Here is a 22,343-nt window from a genome sequence, read left to right on the forward strand (position 1 = left end):
ACTTATTCTCAGAGAAATATACAGAGAATACACAGTGGGATGTTTTCAAGAATATTTATTGAACCAAAGTTATTCTTGCATAAAATACGTGTGCTGCAATGATTAGTAGACAGAAGCAGATAAACGTGATTACAAGTACCAAAAGCGTAAATAGTTCTACCATGGTGCTGAAACAATGTACATATGCAGGCATATTAAGCAAGACAGTAATCAAGCGTACTCCCACAATGCGAAGTCTACTCTAAGTATACCTAGAGTGTGTGTAGGTGTAAAGCCAAGAATCTCCCCCCAAGGGACGAATCAACCCCATTACCTGATGGGATAGACTGAAGGACCCCATCTTGGTCTCGAACCGGAAACCCGTCACGAGATGTCAGGCCGCTGTGTGAGGATTTCTCTGCATGCAAGGATCTCGGTGTCAGCAGAGGTGCCTCCTCTGCTAATCTATCCGGTTTTATAATAGAGAGCAGCCTTTCGATGTGCGTATAGATTAACAATGGGATGGATATGTAGATAGCCCTATCTCCCCGTGGATAAAGATAGTGATGACCTTTGCACATAGTATGAAACGACACCTTGTACATGATATTCACGGTGTTGTGATAATGTTGTGCGAAGCTAGATGTGAAAACAGGTTTACTTTCAGGGAAACAAATGTAACATTGTCGTGCATGCAAATATGTGCAAAAGGTCACAGCTGAAAATGTTATTTGTGAGGACAATGTAAGAAATAAGGTGCTCCACTATATGGGCCTAGCTTGGGAATATAACAGTTAAAGATATGAGAGATTTTTGTGTGTTAATTTTGTAATACTGGTTGATATCCTTTCTGACTTGAGGTGTCTCAAGTTCCTGTTATTGCTCCCAGAGGAAAGTTGGATGTCTCCAGCTTACTACTTTTTATAGACTTTGTATGTATTGGGACTTGGGAGCAATTGTTTCTTCGTACTCAGAAAAATATGCTAATAATGAAGATGTTACAGAAGTGGTCTCCTAGTAACAAAGTGAGGCTATACATATGACTCGGGAGAATACAATTTCTGGAGAACCCATTCTTGCTTATTATAAATATAAAACAAATACTGGGCACACGTAATGGATAAACAATTGCTACAATGATGAACAAATATCTTGAAGTCGACACCGGTGGTTCCGTTAGAGCAGTTTATGTCAGAGATATTCGTGAGAAAAACAACAACGCCAGCCGACACGTGTTTCGTCAGCAGGTCAGTGCCTGTGACTCTTCAGAGCTAGAAATAATGTAATGTAATACAATCATGATGTGAGAAAATGAATAAAACATCTTGAAGTGGTGTAGTAACATCACACAAACCCTAATAACAGTGGAAACCCTTAAAAGACCTGTTATATGAGAGAACATAAAAGATGGGAGGGGAAGAGAAGGGAAAAGGAAGGTTTTTTTCATAGTAAATTACAGTAGAGTGTACATACAAGTTAACGGTGGAGATAACTGTGAAGAAAATCCTCTCGACGAGAGAAGGTCTCCAATCTGTAAATTAGACATGTAGCGCGTACAGCAGTGTGCACCAATAACAGAGAACGAGAGGTGGGCGTGGAAAATGAATGGATAAACACAAGATAGTGCGCGCACAATGTAGACAAGTGGCGTTAAAATCACGAATGCGGAGCAAAAGGTTTGGAAAAACGAAACATATAAAAGTGTTCCGCATGAACGGAGTGGCAATCATTACAAACATCATGAAAGCTCTTGCCGTAAGTGGCCTCCATAAATAGCACAGCAAGAATTTGCAATAGGAATATAAGAGTAAATTGGAAAAACAATGTATACCATGTATTACTACATACACAATTGAGCTGCGTGCATTTACAATGGTGAGCGATATTCGAAATTGAAAGGCGATAGCAAGAAAAGAGGTGCGAGTGGAGGGCTAGCAGGGCAGGGGCCTGAAATGAAGACCAAGTGAAGAAACATGCACGACAGTGACTGACGTGGAGAGCAAAAAACGCGGTAAACAGTACCTGAAAAAGCGTCCTGCGTCATTCTAACCTGCTGACGAAACACTTGTCGGCTGGCGTTGTTGTTTTTCTCACGAATATCTCTGACATAAACTGCTCTAACGGAACCACAGGTGTCGACTTCAAGATATTTGTTCATCATTGTATCAATTGTTTATCCATTACGTGTGCCCATTATTTGTTTTATATTTGTACTGTTTGGGTTTTCAACTCGGACTCTTTCAGAGGTTTGTGGTCCACCTCTTTACTGGCGGCACCGTGAAGCATCAGTTCTTCATTTCCATTTAAAACCAACTTTGGTATTCTGCTTGTGCGCCATAGTCCTTGCTTTCTCTGAAACCTCTCGCTGAAAATAAATTGCTTATTATAAAGTTTCTTTTCTAGACTAATTTTACCACCCCTTCATTTTTGCCTTAGTCGTCATCCGTTTCAACTCGCAGCGAAGGAGGAGGAGATTTAAATCTTCCAAAGCCGCACTACCACGAGAAAGGAAGTTAAAGACAACAGTTGATGAGACTTCTTATCTAGAGGTAAATTTATTTTTGGCAAGACAAAAGTTTATTTTACTGCTATAAAATATGTGGGTTTGCTGTGTCTTCTCTGGGGCTAAATTTGTGCCAGCTAAAGCAAGACAGTGGCAGTCTTATTGACAATTCCTAACTTCGAGGTTGTGCCAAGTGTGGCAGTTCCTTTCCATGTTCATGAAATATGAACTGGAAACGGAGCGATCAAGTTCAGTTCAGAAAACACAGGCATAATTTTAAAAAAAGGTCTGTGACCGAAAGGAACGACAGCTGATCGTGACAAATAGTTTCTGTTTTATTGCTTTAGTTGCTTAAAATTTGACGATTTTTACTATTAAAATCCAAAAGCATTGATAACCTAGAGCTAATGTGGATTGGTTGAAGGAATCCCTGCCTTTCATTTAACTTAATAGTTTCTCTATATTATGTTCTCGCATTTCTCTTAAAATTCAAAAATAATCTGGTGGTGAGATTAAAAACGTAGGACCGAGTTCAGAAAGAATTTGTAAACCTGCACCTGCAGGTCTCCAACCTAGTATTGGTACCTATTTAAAGTTTTAAGTAATTCACAAAGCTGGTTGACTTGTATGAGTTCCTTTTTCTGACAATTCTGAGGTATTTCTGGATGGGCAATTTTACGTGCAGTTGCACATGGTGAACCACCTTCATCGACTTTGTGCAGGAACACACTATTTTTCTTTCTTTTTTTATTATTCCCAACCAGTAGGGAATATATTTTTTCAGCACCCTAACAACTTTGAGTGTGTCTGATTCCCCGCCCTGCCCCCCCCGCCCCAATCTTGGAAAAGTTTTAGTTCCTGCTAAATGGAGTCAATTTCCAGGGCTGCAATGTTTGGGAACAGACTCAAACGTAAAGGTTGGTGGGTATTTCCAAACTTTCCAGTTAGAACTTCCAGGGTGTTTATGGAATGGCGACTCCCAGAGTGGAGTTTTACTCTTTATTCTTCGGGCATATTCTAGATGAGTGAAATGATTTAAAACCATAAGGGAAATCTTTTCCTTCTTTTTCCATTCCTAGTTTTCATTCTTTGTGAGGCCATAGAGTGTTCTCCTTAGTCTGGGTCTTAATTTGTAAGTAAACAGCTAATTTTACTTAAAGAATCTTGACCTATCTTGTAAGACGTACGAGTGCTTAAGCGTGTTTGAATGAAGGAAGAGAAGAAATAGATATCAATCTCAGCCAAGTTAAATTCCTGATTATTAAGTAAGGTAAAATTTAAGTAAGATAAAAGGGTTTTAAGTTTTTAAATTTTTTTTTAATGCTGATAAATAACTCTTGGAAAATTCTCTGAAGTTTGTCAAACGGTCCTTCTGTACTGTAGTGTAGTGAAGTAATTTATGAAGATTGTCTCTGCTGTCATAGTACATTTTTTACATTTGATTTCAGCCATGGTCTGATATGAAACTTTAAAATCGTGACTTTCTGTATTTTAGGAATTTATTTGGGTTCACACTCTGCATTTTGGGTATCGACTGTGGATTGACCCATCTGTCATGAGGCACCAGTATAAATTTAGCATATGCTCCACAATACACACCTTAGCCCTACGTTCAAATTGTTTTTGATTTGTTTGGTTGCCGAGTTGAGTGTGGAAGGTCCTGAAAACTGGACCTTGTCATTTTGATGTGGGACTTGTTTTTGAGGAATAGACAGTGAACTAATATTCTATTATTTATTTTGAAAATACTCTTATTTCCTGGTTTTCTTGTGATACCTAGTGGCTGGAATGTAAATAGCCTTTAAGGTTGCACATCAAATCTCTGTCCACCGGTATTGCTTGCGTTTGTGCTGGCTGTAGGTGGGCACTTGTTCTTTACATGTATGCCCAAAATGGCCATATTCCTTTTTCACCCACCCTGGATTTGTATTCGGATCATACTCGGGTTGAAATAACCGAAGCGAGTACCAGATATTGAAGCTCTTCAGTTCTGAGGATTAGCATGGCCCTCCGAAGCCACATCAGGGTCTTTAGGGAAATGAGCTGTGCCCCACAGGCTAGTATGACCGTTCAGTGTGTTGGCCATTTTTTTAGGGTGTTTATGGGCCTATTTTATGGTCTCCTTAGCTGGTTTTTACCATTGATTTTCCTGATATTAAAACAAACATTGCCTGCAGCAAGCTCAGATTCAGTGTGTCTCTACAAGTTCAAAGCTGCCTCAATTTGGAAGAATAGGCAACTTTTAAGCTGTCTTATACAATGACGGGGGCACTTTTATTTTGGTTCCCAGGCCGATTTTCTGTCCCAGTCCGACCTATGAAAATAACAACAAGGAATTAGGCAAGTTTGGCACATGGATTGTTTAAAAAAATTCATACGTTAGAAGAGCACAGTAAGTCTGTTAGAAATCAGTTGCAAATGCCACAATTGACTACAATTCTTTTATACAACCAAGACTTTGAAAGGTAAACTAATTTCCAGGTCTTACTGTATTTACAGAGATATGAGGCAAGATATGCAAGTGGATCAAGCAATTCTTAGGAGTTTATTTCACACGTCCCTTACTTAAATATATCCTCTTATAATAAAAAAAAATTATATTTATATAACATGATGGTGCTTGTTGTAATAATTACTTTCTTGTAGAAATAGTTTTCTACTGTTAAGAATGGACGCTAGTTTATCCATCTAAGCGCTGTATCAGATTCTCTAGCGGGGTACTATAATGATCGTAGAGAATCGCTATCAATACGTAACAAACTTCGCCTTGACATGTTCATATGTCTCCGGTATGGTTTAATAAAGTTCTTTTATAATACACTAACTCACCCAGCAACGTTCTAGTTGTTCATGCACTATTAACAGAGACTATAGACGTCACGCGTACACATTTGAGGTCACGTGACCCAAACAACCAGCTACTTACTTCCGGCTCTAGCCGTAACACAGTAATATCCGGGCCGAGTAGGACAACGGCAGGTCCACCGCGGGAGTGTGCGAGCATGGAAGTAAGTTTGGGTCCTCTTAGGGGCATACGGTTACTCGTCCAGCGGACACTAATTCCGAGTTCCAAGCTTTAACTCATCTATCTGCTTGTTACTTCTTTTAGATACTATAGCTCACTACCCCTCTATCGGACCCATGACGTATAACGTTCACTGTTTACGAGTAAGCGGACCATTATTTTCCCTATGCTACTGTTTTATTTTATTTTATTCCAGTTGCGCATGCACCTAAGCCTCAGCGCTTGACAGATATCGGGGGCGCTCGAGTGGCATGCTAAACACTTTCACGAGTCAGCTATCACTAGCAGTACATCGGCCAACAGCCACTACTTAAGCATATTTTTGCTAGTCATTTCTAATTATAAAATGTCGTTTCTTCACACAGGTAGTGTACCTGTAAACAGTTCCCTCGAACATTGATCGAGAGTGGACGCTAAACTCAATACGCGAATGCCCGCCCCAGGGGCAGCAGTGGCTCAATTGTTAATACACCCACTCCCTCTCCACAGCACGGGATTACCAAATTTATTTTACACTTAATCATTGCTAATACAGCAAGCAACCAACAGGTCACATGTATTTGTTTATGTGTGTTTTGTCTGTGTTTTTTTCCTACAGAATTTAGTAACCCAGGATATGCCAGGAGGCCAATCGGTAGAACCGTAAGTTTTACCACTAGCACTATTCCACAGGTTAGGGTGCGCCTTAGCGTGCGCATACCGCCGTGGAATTTCAACTGGTCCTGAAGAATGCTTAGCTAACTTGCAATACAAGCAGAAACATGTTGACCATATCTTTTCACTGATTCTAAAACCGGACAACCTTCGTTATCCTAACCAGCCAGTCTTTGTCCGTCCCACTTGATTTTTAATGGTCGCAGGTTTACCTAGAATAAAAAGTTATCTGTTAAAACCATCCACCTTTTAATTCACATTTTCCACCACTATTCCCTCAAGAAACCAGCTCCGCTGTAACTCAGGCGTCGTAGCACACCAGGGAGGCATTCGGCCTCCTTGGTGGGAACCCGATGAAGCATGTCACCAACCAGGTTGGTGAGTGAGGGTTCTTTTACAAAAAATCTTTTTGTTTTTCCCACGCTGTTCTATTATATTGGCTCTATCAGTCTAATGTTAATCACTCTTTCGTTGTTTATACACCTTTATAAAAACCTGACATTTTCTTCGTACAGTTTAGTTATGACGTCAGTAAAGACCCACTGAGACTCGATTTTGGTTCCCTAGATGCAAAGTCGACATCTCTGCCCATTAGCCCAAATCTTCCCCCTTCTCTTGGCCAAACTTGTCCCTTGTGTGGCCTAAATGCCTTGATCTTTGCTCATGTGTGATTGGTGAGGTTGATTTCCTGGCTAATCTCTGCCAGTGCAGTCATAAACAAGCGTATAAAGACAAACTAAGTCCAAAAGATCTGCATGTTAGAATCGAGCCTGGGCAGCGCATGCGCTGCTCTGCGAGGCATGCTGTATTCGGGTATGGACTTGAAGCTATGCACACTCTCCACCTATATTTTTCTTTGGCTTGTCATTGTCCTATGGAAACTGTGGCTTTTCATTTGTCAATAGACTTAGTAGTCACTCCTTAGTACCGCCTTGTCTCAATTTGTAACCTCCCATAGCTACACCCCCTGTTACATGTGTTGTTATTCAGTAGGCTTTAATTACAGCCTCCGAGCACTATTTTGTTAAATGGCAGGAAACGCTCAACGCTTTTTTTATTTTCCCATAGCACGTGGCAGCTGCTCCTTTGGTTTATTTGCGGAGGCAAATGCGGCGGCATGTTTTTTTTTTTTCTCCATGTGTTCGCTTTGTGTTTTTTTAACTGCCCAATGCCACACTTTCTCTTAAACAGCGGCCGCACCCCTTTCCTTAGATGAGGCGCAGCTGCCATCAAAGAAAAAGCGCAGCATGGCTGGCTTTTACAAAAAAAATTAATTTGTCAACTTGACAAATTATTTTTCTTGTAAAAGCAATCAGTTCTGCGCTTTCACTTTAATGGTAGCCGTGTTTCTGTACTTAGACTGGGCTTGTCTAAGGAAAGGGGCGCAGCCGACATTAAACTAAAAGTACGGCATGGGGTGCTTTTGCTAAGAAGCTTTTGTAATGCAATAGGTATCGCATTTATGAAAGTTTTGTAATGCGAGACCTATTGCATTACATTGCAAATACTTGTTTTTAAATCTCATCTGTGCCGAACCAGAATTGGTCTCTTACCCCCCGATTCCATTTCTTGGTGGGGAGTTTGTCCCATTTCCTCGGGCACCTCTTCCTTACCGGCCTCTTCAACAACCGGTGGATGAAGGGGAGTACTGGGAGGGGTCTGAGGACCCTCTCGCAGCTAAATGCGAGGATGAGCCTGAATGGGAAGGCGACATGGAGGGTCCAGTGAATATGGATTTCTCACCACACCCTGGTACGCTGTCCCCATCGTCCGTGGCTATGGAGGAGGTTGGAACTTTTTCTGTGGTGTTGCGTAGGGCAGCTCAGGCTCTTAACCTCGAGCTCCCTTCTGTGCCTATCACGACCAATCTCCTTGCTGAGGTACTGCATCCAGCGTCGTCCTCCGCAGAGCAGCTACTGCCCTTCAACGAGGCACTGACCGATGTCCTGTTGAGCACCTGGAACAAACCCAACACTGGGGCACCTGTGGATAAGGGTGTGGTGCGCCGCTATCTCCCGGCGCCAGGCAACCCCAGCTTTCTCACGCAACACCCGACGGCTCAGAGTCTGGTTGTCCAGGCTTCTGCCTCGCCGAGCGCATTCCTTTCTACCCCTCCGGACAAGGAATCTAAGAAACTGGAGCAATTTGAAAAAAAGATTTTCACTTCTGCCAGTTCAGGGTTGCGGGCGGTGAATACTGTGTGCCTGTTGGGCCGCTACTCACATTCTGTGTGGGACATGGTGGCACAGGTTCTGCCTCAGTGCCCTGTGGAAGCTTGGGCAGTGCTCTCCCAGGCAATTACCGAGGGGAGAGATGCTGCTAAATTCACTATCCGTTGTGGACTTGACACGGCCGATTCACTCGGCAGGGCACTTTCCTCAACGGTGGTGCTCCGCCGTTACGATTGGCTCAGAACAACTGGCTTCTCTGGGGATGTTCAGAACACTTTGTTGGACATGCCCTTTGATGGCACACGCCTCTTTGGTGACCAGGCGGCTAGCACACTGGAACGCTTTAAGGGCTCTCGGGCTACGGCCAGTCCTTGGGTCTCGCCACCACGCTCACTCCCTCAGGGTCCACTTTTTGCTCCTTTCAAGGTCAGGGTCGAGGCGCCCAATCGCGTTCCTTTCAGACCCGCAGGTATGCGCAGCAGCAGTCTCCGCGCAGCCGCGGAGGAGGGGCCCGACGTGGTGGGTCCCGAGGACAGAGGGCAGGTCAATCTACCACCGCCCCTGCCACCGCCGCCGGAAAACCTTCCTAGTCCAGTGTTTTAGGCCCACCAGACGCCATCACCTACCCCACTGGCGCGCCATCACTTCGGACAGGTGGGTTCTTCAAATAGTCCGAAGGGGCTACTCCCTTCGAGTCTACCCCTCCAGCCATGCCACCTCAGTACCACCGCATGTTGGGGGATCACTTGGCACTTCTCCAGCAGGAAGTTGCGGCCCTCTTGGCCAAGGGGGCCTTCGAGCGTGTTCCAACGCCAGAAGTAGGTCGTGGTTGTTACTCCCACTACTTCATGGTTCCAAAGAAGGACAAAGGTCTGCGCCTTATTTTAGACCTCCGGAACCTCAATTGCTTCCTCCGGAAGGAGAAGTTCAAGATGCTCACGCTTGCTCAGGTCTTGTCTGCCCTACACCCGCAAGGCTGGCTGGTAGCGTTGGACTTGCAGGATGCTTATTTTTATGTCCCCATCTTGCCAGCCCACCGGCGTTACCTACGGTTCACGGTGGGCCACGAGCACTTTCAGCTCCCTTTCGGCCTTACCAGCGCCCCTCGGGTGTTCACGAAAGTGATGGCGGTGGTCGCAGCTCATCTGCGCCGATCAGGGGTTTGAGTCTTTCCCTATCTTGACGACTGGCTGCTGAAGGCAGGCTCACCCCAGGCAGTCGTCTCCTACCTCCAGACTACGGCCGACCTCCTGCATTTGCTGGGGTTTTCCATCAATGTGCCGAAGTCGCACCTGATTCCCTCTCAGAAGCTCCTCTTCATTGGAGCGGTTCTGGATACGGCGCAGTTTCGGGTTTATCCTCCCGAACAGAGTCCGGGACATTCGGGCTATGATTCCGTTCTTTCGGCCCTGGTCCTGGTTTTCGGTCAGGAAGACCCTGAGGCTGCTGATCCACATGGCCTCCTGCATCCTGCTGATCTATCATGCCGGATGGCATATGCGGGCTCTGCAGTGGGACCTGAAGTTCCAGTGGACGCAGCATTGGGGAAACCTGTCCGACTACGTCCAGATCTCGGAGGGCACTGCACAGGACTTGCAGTGGAGGCTCACGAACCCGCGTTGGGTCAGCGGCAGATCCCTCTCCCTTCCCCAACCGGAGCACACAGTAGTGACGGACGCGTCCCTCCTGGGATGGGGCGGCCACATGGGAGAGGCGGAGATCAGAGGCCTCTGTTCTCCGGCGGAGTCCAAGCTCCATATCAACCTTTCGGAGCTCAGGGCGATCCTACTTGCACTGAAAGCATTCCTTCCTTCTTTCAAGGGGAGAGTAGTATAGGTGTTGACGGGCAACACCACCGCCATGTGGCACTTCAACAAGCAGGGCGGGGTGGGGTTGTGGACCCTTTGTCAGGAGGCTCTACGTCCCTGGACGTGGCTGGAACGTCAAGGCATTTCCTTGGTGGTTCAACACATGACAGGTACCCTGAACGCTAGGGCGGACGAACTCAGCCTCAGGTGCATGTTGGATCACGAATAGCGTCTTCACTCAGAGGTTGCACAAGGTCTCTTTCAGCACTGGAGAGAACCTTGGTTAGATCTATTTGCCACCGAAGAGAACGCGCAATGTCAGCAGTTCTGTGTGTTGGAATTTCCAAGACGGCACTCGCTCGGAGACACTTTTCGTCGCGAGTGGAGTTGCGGTCTGTTGTACGCCTTTCGGCCTATACCACTTCTGCCCAGAGTGCTGAAGAAGATCAGACGCGACCGTGCCCATGTCATTCTTGTGGCACCTGACTGGGCTCGAAGAGTTTGGTAACCCGAGCTACTCAGTATGAGCGTTGATCCCCCGATCCGATTGACTCTTCGGGAGGATCTCCTGTCGCAGGAACAGGGGACGGTCCTCCACCCGAACCTGTCCAGCCTCCACCTCCTTGCGTGGAGATTGAGCGGCGACAGCTGATTCCATTTGACTTGCCTCCTGAAGTCTGAAATGTATTTCTGGCGGCCCGGCGGCCCTCCAATAAAACTGTATACGCCTGTCGGGTGGGGGGAGCACATTTGTGGCATGGTGCACAGTGAAAGCTGTAGATCCTCTTTCTTTCTGAGGTCCTATTGTTTCTTCTCTCTTTGGCCCAGCAGGTCTCTGCTCTGGGCACTATCGAGGGCTACCTTTCTGCTCTTTCAGCCTTTCTTAGGCTGCCTGATCAGCCCTATCTTTTCAAGTCCCCAGTTGTCAATAGATTTCTCAAAGGCATTATTCACCTTTTCCCTCCTATTCCTTTTGTGACGCCTCAATGGGGTTTGAACCTGGTTCTCACATACTTGATGTGCGCTCTCTTTGAGCCTCTTCATAACTGTCCTTTGCGGTTATTAACTTTGAAAACTGTCTTCCTGGTGGCTATCCTCTCCACATGGCGCGTGAGTGAACTCCAGGCTCTTTCCAGCAAACCTCCTTTCCTGGCGATTCATCCGGTTAAGGTTGTGCTTCGACCTCGTCCCTCCTTTCTACCAAAAGTAGTCTCTGCCTTTCATCTCGGGCAAACTGTCACTCTGCCCACTTTCCTCCCGCCTCCGCACCCTTCAAAAGAAGAGGAAAGGCTCCACCGTCTGGACACAAAACATGCGCTTTCGTTCTATCTCAACCGCACACAACAGTTCTGGGTGGATGACCAGCTCTTTGTTGGCTACGTGGACGTCAAGAAAGGTCCGGCTGTGCACAAGCGAACTATCTCCTGATGGCTTGTCCTGTACATTAAAGCCTGTTACTCTCTGGTTAAAAAAGAACCTCCGGTTGGGCTGCGCTCCCATTCTACCAGGGCGACAGCAGCTACCACAGCATTGTGGCTTGGTGTCTTCCTGCAAGACATTTGTCATGCGGCCATTTGGGCCTCGTTGCATACTTTCACTAAGCATTATTGCCTTGACAGTCAGGTCCGGAGAGACGGCTTCTTTGGCCGTTCAGTTCGCTGACTTTCTGGTGTAATCTCACTTCGCAGACCCACTACCGGGGTTGGTATTGCTTGGGTATGTATTCTAAGGTAAGGAATCTATCACTAACGTGTCTCTTTCAGATGCACAAGTTTTTTTTTTTTATTTCTTTACTTTTCCTTTCAAACCATCATGTCATATCATATGACATTAAACAAAGGACACTTTCTTATGCAGTAGGCATTGTAGATGCAAAAAACAAAATACTGACAGGAGTACATTACAGAGTAGCACAGTACAGTATGCATATAATACCACATATAAGTATATTACTACCCATCCTTACCACTTAGAGATGTAAAATCCAACTTGCCTTCCCATACACCATTTATCCCAGGGACTAATGGGCCCTCGCACTTCCCAACATTACAGACTAGAAGCCTCTAGGATGGTCTAACTCTTCTGGGTACAGTACGGGACAGCTATAATACCTAATAATGTGCAGTCCAAACACGTCACACATCCTCCACAGCATCAGTGGTGCCTTCCTTAGCAGCTACATACGTACTATACAACGCCCATAAGTTCTTAGGCCTCTTGCGGGGAGGGAGGAGCTCGCGAAAAATCTCAGTTTGAGTACAACAGTAGAGCATATCAGACGTCCATTGGGTTTTCGTAGGCAACAGCCCCTTAGCCCAACATATCGCGACTCTACTTTTGGCCATCAGTAGCCCTATGTCCATCAACCTACGTATCTCTGGAGATAAATATTTTGAATATCCCAGTAGCGCCAGGGCTGGCTCCAGCTCTAGCGGCCGCCCTGTAATCGCAGACAATTCAAAGATACACTCTCCCAGAATTTCGCCACACCCGGACAGAACCATGCCAAATGCAGGAAGTCCGCCACCTGTTCATTACAGCGCTCACACTTAGTCGTCTCTCAGACCATACCTTCAAAGTCTATCCGGAGTGTAATAAACTCTATTCATGTACCTGAAGTGTATCAGTCGGTGTCTGCCGTTGAGGGAAACTCTTTTCGTGTTAGTGCAGCAGTATGCCCACATTGCATCATCGATATCCGTGTTTAGATCCCTTTGCCATGCCAAGCGGGCCTTTGTGTAAAGATTTTCCTTATAGGACATGGTATGTTTATACATTTTGGAAACTAGTCTCGTCGGTGCGTCAGTTCGTATAACTAATGGAAGTGCTGTCAGTTCTGGCGGTTCAGCCAAGTCAGTTCCCAATAGCTGGAGTAGTGCATGTCGAGTCCAATGAAATTGAAACTTGGTTAAGAGAGTGGGTGTCTCCTTGCCAACCGCTACAGCGTCCCAGGTCTTTGCGATGCCTCCTGCAAATAAATCCCCCACTGTAGTGATTTTAATGGAAGCGGGTGCTCTTACAACACCTCTGTCCCTGCACAGCGGGAGCCAATGACACCACTCCAACGGAGTGAAGGGTGAATACAGTATGACCCCCGACTGCATTTTAAGAGGATGATGCCAGGCGTTTGTGGAGGCATTAATCGAGTCCAGGATTCCCGTCTTGCGATCAGGGGGCGAGAACAGCAGCGTGGGCAGAGGCCGGGGGGGGGAAGCAACCTCCCTTTCAATGTGAAGAAGTGGGATGCCTGGTGCACCGTGCATCCAAAGAGAAACATGTGCGCATTGCACCGCTCTATAGTAAAGATCGAGATCAGGTGCCCCTAGGCCCCCCATGTGATAGGGTAAAGTAAGGATCTGCCATTTGACCCTTGGTTGTTTGCCGGCCCAGGCTAGTTTTAATAGAATAGAAGTGAGCCGTTTGAAAAGCACCCCAGGAAGGACAATAGGAATATTCGTAAAAAGGAACAAGAACCTAGGGAGTATGACCATCTTCATTAAAGAAATTCTGCCTAGAAGAGACAGCGATAAACTAATCCAGTTGTCCACATCATCCTCAAGTTTGCTCACTAACACCCCACAATTCTCTCTAAAATCGACCTCCGAATTAGAGTGCACCTGGACACCAAGATAACGCACCGGGTCAGTTGTCCACTGCAGCGGGAAATCAGGCTCCAAGTTAGTAGTGGACGGAGTAAGAGGCAAAATAATAGTTTTTGACCAGTTAAATCTCAGCCCTAAGACCCCTCCAAAATGGACTATTTCTCATAGAACAGAGGAGAGGTGCCGCGAATGTAGAGGAGCGTGTCGGTCACGTACGTCGACACTATGAGTTCATAGCACGGGATTCGTATACCTTTATATCGATGGTACTCCCGAAGAGCGCAGGCCATGGGTTCGGCTACCAGAGCATACAAGATCGGAGAAAGGGGGCAGCTCTTCCGCGTACCCCTAGTAATACTGATAGTCCGTCACCAGGTCCCCAAGTTTTATCCTAGCAGTAGGTGAACTATACAATATCCAGAGCAGTTGTAGGAATACTTCCCCAAGCCCCATTCGTAGTAAGACCTGCCTCATGAAGGGCCATTCGAAGGCATTCTCCATATCAAGAAAAACTGCTACCGCCGCCATGTCAGGTTTAGTGTGCTGTAGTGCGCCAAAGACCATGCGCAATTTACAAGTGCGGTTGCGGACCGGAACAAAACTGGCCTGTTCAGGAGCTACTAGCAGGGGGACCAAAGGGACCAATCTATTCGCCAGTATTTAAGCGAAGATTTTAGTATCAACATTGAGTAAAGAGAGAGCACGGTATGACGAACAGTCCTCAGAACTTTCAGATGCACAAGTTACTTAGTTGTGTAACGATATATCTGTAAGAGACATTGGTTAGTGATAGATTCCTTACCGCCCGCCCATCCTCCCCGTTCTGCGAACTGTTCTCTAGGGTTCAGGTCATCCCTTTTAGGACCCTAATCCTATTGCACCTGTAGTCGGTCTCTGGCATGGCTCTGCACTCCTGGTGCGATAAAGTTGTGTACAGAACTGACGTCTGCGCGCATGGGCGCGTCTAAGAAGCTTCGACGATGTCATCTCGGCGGCTACGATGCGGCTCCGCGTACGTCGCTGGCACGACGACACCGACGTGCAGGGGTATTGCTGACGAAAACTTTCCGGATCCAGTCTGACGCCTGGGGATATTCTAAGGTAAGGAATCTATCACTAACTAATGTCTCTTACAGATATGTTATTACACAAGTAAGTAACTTGTGCATCCAGAGGGGACTGCCCCTTTCCATTCTGATGCCTGGAACGATGCAGTTGAAAAAAGGAGTGCATAATATAAAAGCAAGACTACAACATTTGAGGTTAATGCTTTTGTTAATTATTATTGTTATTTAACATTTGTAAAGTGCATTCTTGTCCATTGGTAAGACTTTGCAAGTGCTATTTCCTTATCCGTTTACACAGATTCCCATTTTGCTATTTAGTATAATTTCCGAGAAAAATTACACTTGAAATTGTTAGTACGTCTGCAGAGTATTCTGGACAATCTCTTGCCGAAATAGTACTTTTGCTGCTGTAAAAAGCAGCAACAGAGCTTGAAAAGTTTGTAATGATTATGATGTATAAATATGTTGGTCCTTTCCAATTTCATTTATTCTTTGTCGACTAAGACTCTTTACTAAATTTGCTAAGCACAGGATTCTCCTTCAAATGTCTTCAGCCAAGTCCTTTGTTCTGTATGTCACACTTCTTGTAAAAGATTTCTAGTTGCTCTTGTTTTGCTACATCCCTTTTAGAGTCGGTCACTCTTTTTCATACTGCTTAGTGCCTTAGTCTAGCAGGAAAGCCTTCCCAGAGCTTTTACATTTCCCTGTTCATTAAGTCCCAGTTTTCCTCCCTATGCATTCTTAAAGCTGTATTCCTGACTTCATAATCTATCAGTAGGACTACAAATCCAGAAAGCAACAGAGGAAACATGGATTCAATGGGCTGCTTATAAATGGAACTGGGAAACTTGAGAGCTTTGCCTACCTCAAAATCATCCAGCGTCAGTCACAGAGAAGTCCGTACATGTGTTCTTTCAATGTCTGCTATGCCACTTTTTGTGGAAAATTACGTTTTTGCATGCTATTGATCTGTTCACTCCATATGACTCCTCAGTACAGACTCGGTATGTCTCAGACTCCCAGAGAGCCTCTCTTGGTGTCTCAGTGTGAGTGCTTGGGATGTGTCGGATGCATTCACCAGGTTATCTAGAAAAACTGTACAAAGTATTTCAAGCTCAGATCTATGAAAGACTGTGTCTAGAAGTGAGACACCCAGAACAGAACTAGCTTCCAGCTGGGCACTCACTTTCAGCCTCTCACTCTCTCAGGCACAGTCTTCTGAATGTTTTGGGCACAGTTTCTGTCCTATTCTGAGTACTCGGATTGTTCCAAACAAAGTCACCAGTTTGTCTTGGAAACAGTACTTGGTGTCTCAGGCAGTCATCTGTTGGATGTCTCTTCCATGTAGAGTTCTCTGGATGTCACTCTTAGGCAAAGCCCGCGAAGTGTCTCAGACTCTGAGACTGTCTCTATGGGTGTCTGTCTGAGTCGTCAGGGATGCCTCAGGTACAGTCACCATGGTGTCTTGGAAACTGCTTTTGATACCCTCTCTAGATTTCTCCAACCCAGGGACAGAGCTGCAGGTATCTCATGTCTTAGTCTGAATTCTCGGGGCATCTCGGACAACTACCATGGTGTCTCAGTTAAAGTCATATATGGTTGTTCCATTCTGAGTCTTGGAAGTGTGCCAGACCCAAGCACCAGCATAGTTTGCAAACGGTCATTGGTGGTTCAGGTGCATTTGTCTTCTGGATGCCTCACTCCTACGCACAGTCTTCTGAAAGTCCTGCTTTCAGCCTCAGGTACTGTCGTCTGTTTAGCTTACACTCATTGTGGGTGGGTCTCTATAAGAGGTCTTGGTGTCTTAGTCATAATTTCCAGAGTGACTTAGAAACTATCATGGGTTTCTCAGGCACATTCATCTCCTGGATGTCTTACTCTTAGGAACTATACTCTGGGTAATTGTCATGCTTACCTTTGGCTGTAATGGCAAGGGGGTCCTACAAATTATCCAGTATGGTCACTGCCTGGAGCTTACAAACATTTCCCCAGCTATTCTTCCAAGACCACATACAATGTCACCAGAACATCTCACCCTCCTAAAACAACAGGTTCTCTCTCTACAGGAGAAACATGCAATAGAACCAGTTCCATTTCAGCATCAAGGGACAGGAGTATACTCCCTCTACTTCCTAATCCCCAAAAAGGATGGCTCTCTCAGGCCTATGTTAGACCTCAGAAAGCTAAATCTCTACATTCAATCAGACCACTTCCACACGGTCACACTCCCAACAGGTGCTTCCACTATTTCAGCAAGGCGAGTTTCTATCCACTCTGGATTTAAAGGATGCCTACTTTCATATTCCCATTCACCCGGCTCACAGAAAATATCTCAGGTTCGTGGTGGATGAACAACATTACCAATTCAAAGTTCTCCCGTTTGGGGTAACTACAGCACCCAGAGTCTTCACCAAGTGTCTGGCAGTAGTCACAGCTCATTCAAGAAGACAACTCATTCATGTCTTCCCTTACCTGGACACAGCTGTATACATCATACTCACAAAACATTTCACCTGCTTTACAACTTCAGATTCACTGTAAACCTCACCAAGTCTCACCTACTGCCATCCAACATGCAACAATACCTAGGAGGCACCATAAACACTTGCAAAGCTCTAGCATACCCCAACCCAGTCAGGATAAACAACATGGAAAATCTGGTATCTCAATTTCAGCCTCAGCACTCATTACCAGCCCAAGTGTTCATGCATTTAATAGGCATGATGGCTTCTTGCACTCTAATCGTCCCTTACGCAAGACCTCAAATGCGTCCACTACAAGAATGCTTAGCACGTCAGTGGAACCAGGCTCAAGGTCAGCTAACCGATCTGGTATTGATGGACCATCACTCTCTACAGTGGTGGAATATACAAAACCTTTCCAAGGGGCGGCCATTCGTCGACCCGGTTCCACAAATAGTGCTAACAGCAGACACATCGCTCACTGGTTGGGGAGTTCATCTTCAAAAACATACCATTCAGGGCATGTGGACCCCAAAACAAATACAACTCCACATAAACCACTTGGAGTTGCTAGCAATTTTTCTGGCATTGACAGCCTTTCAACTGCATCTAATAGACAAAGCTGTCCTAGTTTGTACGGACAACATGACAGCAATGTGCTACATACAAAAACAGGGGAGGGGGCACACACTCTACAGCTTTCACAACTAGCCTCAAAGCATATGGAGATGGGCCATTCCTCAAAAAATAAATCTCCTTCTCATCCAGGGGATACTCATCAATAGTCCTAATCTATGAATAATCCCCGCCCATGTGCAGGATCCCGGAGCATATAGAAAATACATATATATACATATATATATGCATATGTGAAAACATATACATGCAGCCTAAAATGTTTCAAACATGGCAAAAATGCTGAAATTACATAGGTTTGCATTGTAGTACCCCTAACCCATATGGAAAAAAGGAAGCACTAAACAATTGTCGTACAATAATGCTTTATTGCCATAAAGCAAACTTGTAATTGCAGGCATTTGACTGTAGGCTGCAGCAGAGTACTAAGAAACGAAGAAAACTTGACACCTTGCCTTTAAGGCATTAGAGCAGGGGTACCGTGCCTTTAAGATCTACAGGAGGCCCCTTGCACCCATGATGCACCACAGGTGGCAGTTAGTTCAGTTCTTTTTTCCGGCTCCTTCTATGAGGATCCTGAGCTTGAGCTCTTCAGTTTATTGACTGATAGTGATTTATTGGATATCTTCTCAGAAAACTCAACATTTTCTGACTCCTTAAGGCTTATTCTACTGGTTTTTGGTCTCTCACTAAGTTTTTTCCAGTCAGAATGCCTGCCTTATTCAGGAAATGCCCTTCCTGTGGCAATACGATGGTACTGGCAGATCCACACTGTGTGTGTATTGTGTGTCTTCCATCCTCACACAATCCTGACCAGTGTCCCCACTGCCAGAAATTTTCCAGGCGGACTCTGCGTGACAGAGAGCGCATAAAACTTCATGCCCAGCTGGAGAAGGACAGAAGCCATCATGGAGGTGACCATGGAGTCTTCAAACCACCTTCTTCAAGCAAACACCGAAAACGGCGACATACCACCTCTCCTGAGTCCACAAAGAAGAAGGTAACAGGAGATTCGCCGAAGAGACCCAGACACTCTTCAGCGTCGAGGGACGAATCACCATCTCGACGTCGAGATTCTACGCCGCATGCAAGTAAGTCGGCGTTGAGGCACAGCACTTTGGGCTCGAAAGCTGTGGGTCCTGACAGACCTGAAAAGTCTCCGTTGACGTCGAGGCTTCCGTCAACCTCAAGACAATCTCCGCCATCCTCGAGGGGGTCGGCGTCGAGAGTCACGACGGCGAAGATCTCGACGTAAGTGGGCTTGTCGAGAGCTTCGTCGAAGTCCCAACACTCGACGTCAAGAAGATCGACTTCGACTCGGCGCCATGGGAGATCGACGTCGATCACCAGGCCGACGGCGGAGGTCGGCGTCGAGATTGCCCTATCACCGTAGGCGATAAGACGTCGAGATTACCAGGCCGGCGGCGAAAGTTGACGTCGAGGTCTCCACATCGCCGTAGGCGATCGTCGTCGAGACCACCGTCGAGAGTGTGACGGCGTTCCCATAGCAGATCCCCTCGATCGACGCCGATGGTGACGCAGATTTCCTCGACGTCTAGGCATTCGACGTCGAGTAACAAAAGTGCAGCGGCCACAGATGTTATCTGGGGACCAGGCATCATCCCCATGACTGCATATTGTGCAAATTTCACCCGAGAAATCGCCCACAGCTGGAGAGAAGTACGGTCTGTCTCCTTGCTGGCTGGACGGTGTTGGACTAAAACCTTGAATAACAAGGAGAGGGGGCTCTTATATCCAAAGGAATGGAGCACCCAGAACCATAAAGTTAAGAAAAAGATTTTTCCTTTGAATAACGGGCAGATTAAATTTCTCACACTCATTTAATCATTCATACACACAATCTTTAAGTTGGACACAAGTGAAGCACTTATAGATAATAAAATCATATAGATTTATTCTTCTGTTTGTTCAATCAAATGACCTTAAGCAATTTCACAAATACATTTATAGTACACAATTGTTGTATGAAATATAAAAACATACATATAAAAATAAAAAGGAGACAATATAAAGACAATACACTATGTCATTCCTGTGTTAATCAAGCTTGATTTGTAACCAGCATATAGCACGAGTTTGATTTTTCCGGTCTATAATTTGCTACTGGCTCTTGCCCAATTTAACAACATTTAATTATGCGTCGACGCGTTTCAGTGGTATATTTTATTGGAACCACCTTCTTCAGGACATTGAGTTTATTCTCCTTATTTCATATAGTTAAAACCATCTGTTACATGTCAGACCTATAAACAAAGAAGACCATAAACAAGTAAGCATATACATCCGGCTAAATCAGTTCTATACTACATCATTCTTTATCTCTATGTATCACCCTCTTAGGCGTTCATTACAGCGAACTTCTTTATCCATTAATTCAGCATAATCTTCTATATTTTTCTTCTAACATTTATAATCCATAAATGCTTCAATCCCTACTGTGCTCCACCCACACTTAATATCAATCATACTTGCTCACAATTTTGTAATAGATCACAGTTAAATACTTTCTGCACTCGGAAATTAGGTATTGTGACTTCTCCCACTGGTCATCAAGAATATTAGGATAATTTTCCTTAATTTTTCTAAAATAGAGGACATATATCACTTCTATTACTGTCGCGTTCTTTCATCATCATGAGTTTTTAATCAAAAAAAGTTTTATATATCGACGTTATTTACCTTTCCAGTCTCTATGGGGAATTCTTTATGGATATAGTGTTTCTTAATCCATCTACAAGGCAATATAATTGTCCGTTTTTAGTTAATTAGTCTATCTATGGAACATGTATACTGCACCTTATATTCATCAGTATTTACTCAAGACCCTCTTACCTATATCCCCATTCAATGCGCTGTATCAATTCCGCAGTGTCTCAAATTAACCACTCTTTTCTGGTTGCAACAACGATTTTACTGGTGACTCTCAATTTTGTCTCCCAGTCAGATACCTCGTTCGTGGCTGTAAGACATATGTATATATTATAGAATTTCTTATTTATTAGACATATATTTATTTGACAGATGGAGACAAATCTCTATTTTTTACGACTTTAAATGTATCACCTTCATTTCCCTTCAACGTTTCCAATACCTATTTGAATCCTAAAGTCAATCCTTTATATGTCATCTTGCGAGTATGATCCCACTCTGGGTAACTAAATTCTGCTGGGGGTCCTGTGTCTGCCCAAACATCAACTCCTTGACAATAGTATTCTTATTAGTATTCTGTCGTACCTCAACAAATAAACTGGTGTTTCGTGTACCGTTTTCCCACATATTAACTCATTGCGTGCCATGTTACAGCCCCGTAAATATCGACAAACCGTGCTGCGCTGAATCAGTTAACAGCGTTCTGCCCTTAGACCTCGTACGTCTTCGCCTTATTCTCAATAGGTCCCTACCATACTACAATTTGCATCTCACCTCTTATTCCGACGACACAAGCATTCCATTGGGGTTTATCATAGTCTGTTCTCGTATGCATGCTACCTCTATTTAAGTTAGTTACGTATTACGTCACGGCGCTAATGCGTCTCCCACTAATGACGTTTAATTGTAGCGACTTTTTAAGGACGGACTGACAGAGGCTACCCTAAGAAACTCATTAGACATTCATTCAAAAGAGCCCGTTTCTATAATAGAGATAGTATGCTAAACCCAGATATAAGTGAAAAACAAAAGAAAAAAGAAGCCGCAAGTAACAAGTTAGTCTTTGTGAGTCAGTATTCTAATATAACCAATAGGCTGAAAAACGTCATTAATTCAAGTTGGAATATTTTAAACGAGGGTGAAGTGAAATTACCTAGACCTCCATTTGCGTTGAAACGGAATGATAATATACGCAAAAACCTAGTACAAACATATAGAGATGCAAATGTTGGTAGACAAAGCACCCTAACTGGTAGTATAGCCTTAGGAAACAACAAATGCAGCAATTGTTCAATATGTGACAACTGTATAGTAACAAAGTTTCACTTATAATGGATATACGATCAAATCGAAAAGTCTGAATAACTGCAGGAGTAGTAATGTGTATATCCTACGCTGCCCGTGCAATCTGGCCTATGTCGGGGAAACTGGCCGTGAGTTGAGATCCCGATTGATAGAACATAGATCGGCTTTAAAAACCGGTAAACAAAATGCCCCTCTAGTTGAACACTATAGAGATGTAAAACATGGATACGCGGAATTTGAATGGTTCATAGCAGAAAAAATAACTACAGGTAGAAGAGGTGGCAACCCCGAAAAAAAGAGAAAGAACAGAGAGCAGTGGTACATTTCACTATTAGATACGATAGAGAGAGGATTGAACACTAAGGAAGACTGGATGCGAATTGTAACCTAGAATAACATTGGTTAAAGATCTATACAATAAGCGTCGGTACATACAAAAAACGAGAAAGTAGTGTCTACAC

General features: G+C 44.7%; 1 protein-coding gene across 2 annotated transcripts in view; it reads left to right on the forward strand.

The window, feature by feature from the left end:
- NSD1 (nuclear receptor binding SET domain protein 1) overlaps window positions 1-22,343 on the forward strand; it is a 1,235,760-nt gene that overhangs the window by 805,235 nt on the left and 408,182 nt on the right. For both annotated transcript variants that reach the window (XM_085618316.1, XM_085618317.1), the window contains exon 10: window positions 2,416-2,528. In XM_085618316.1, the coding sequence (XP_085474442.1) occupies window positions 2,416-2,528 (113 nt within the window). The remainder of the gene's footprint in view (window positions 1-2,415; window positions 2,529-22,343) is intronic.

Source organism: Triturus cristatus, chromosome 7, assembly GCF_964204655.1.
Source record: "Triturus cristatus chromosome 7, aTriCri1.1, whole genome shotgun sequence".
NCBI classification, from domain to species: domain Eukaryota; kingdom Metazoa; phylum Chordata; class Amphibia; order Caudata; family Salamandridae; genus Triturus; species Triturus cristatus.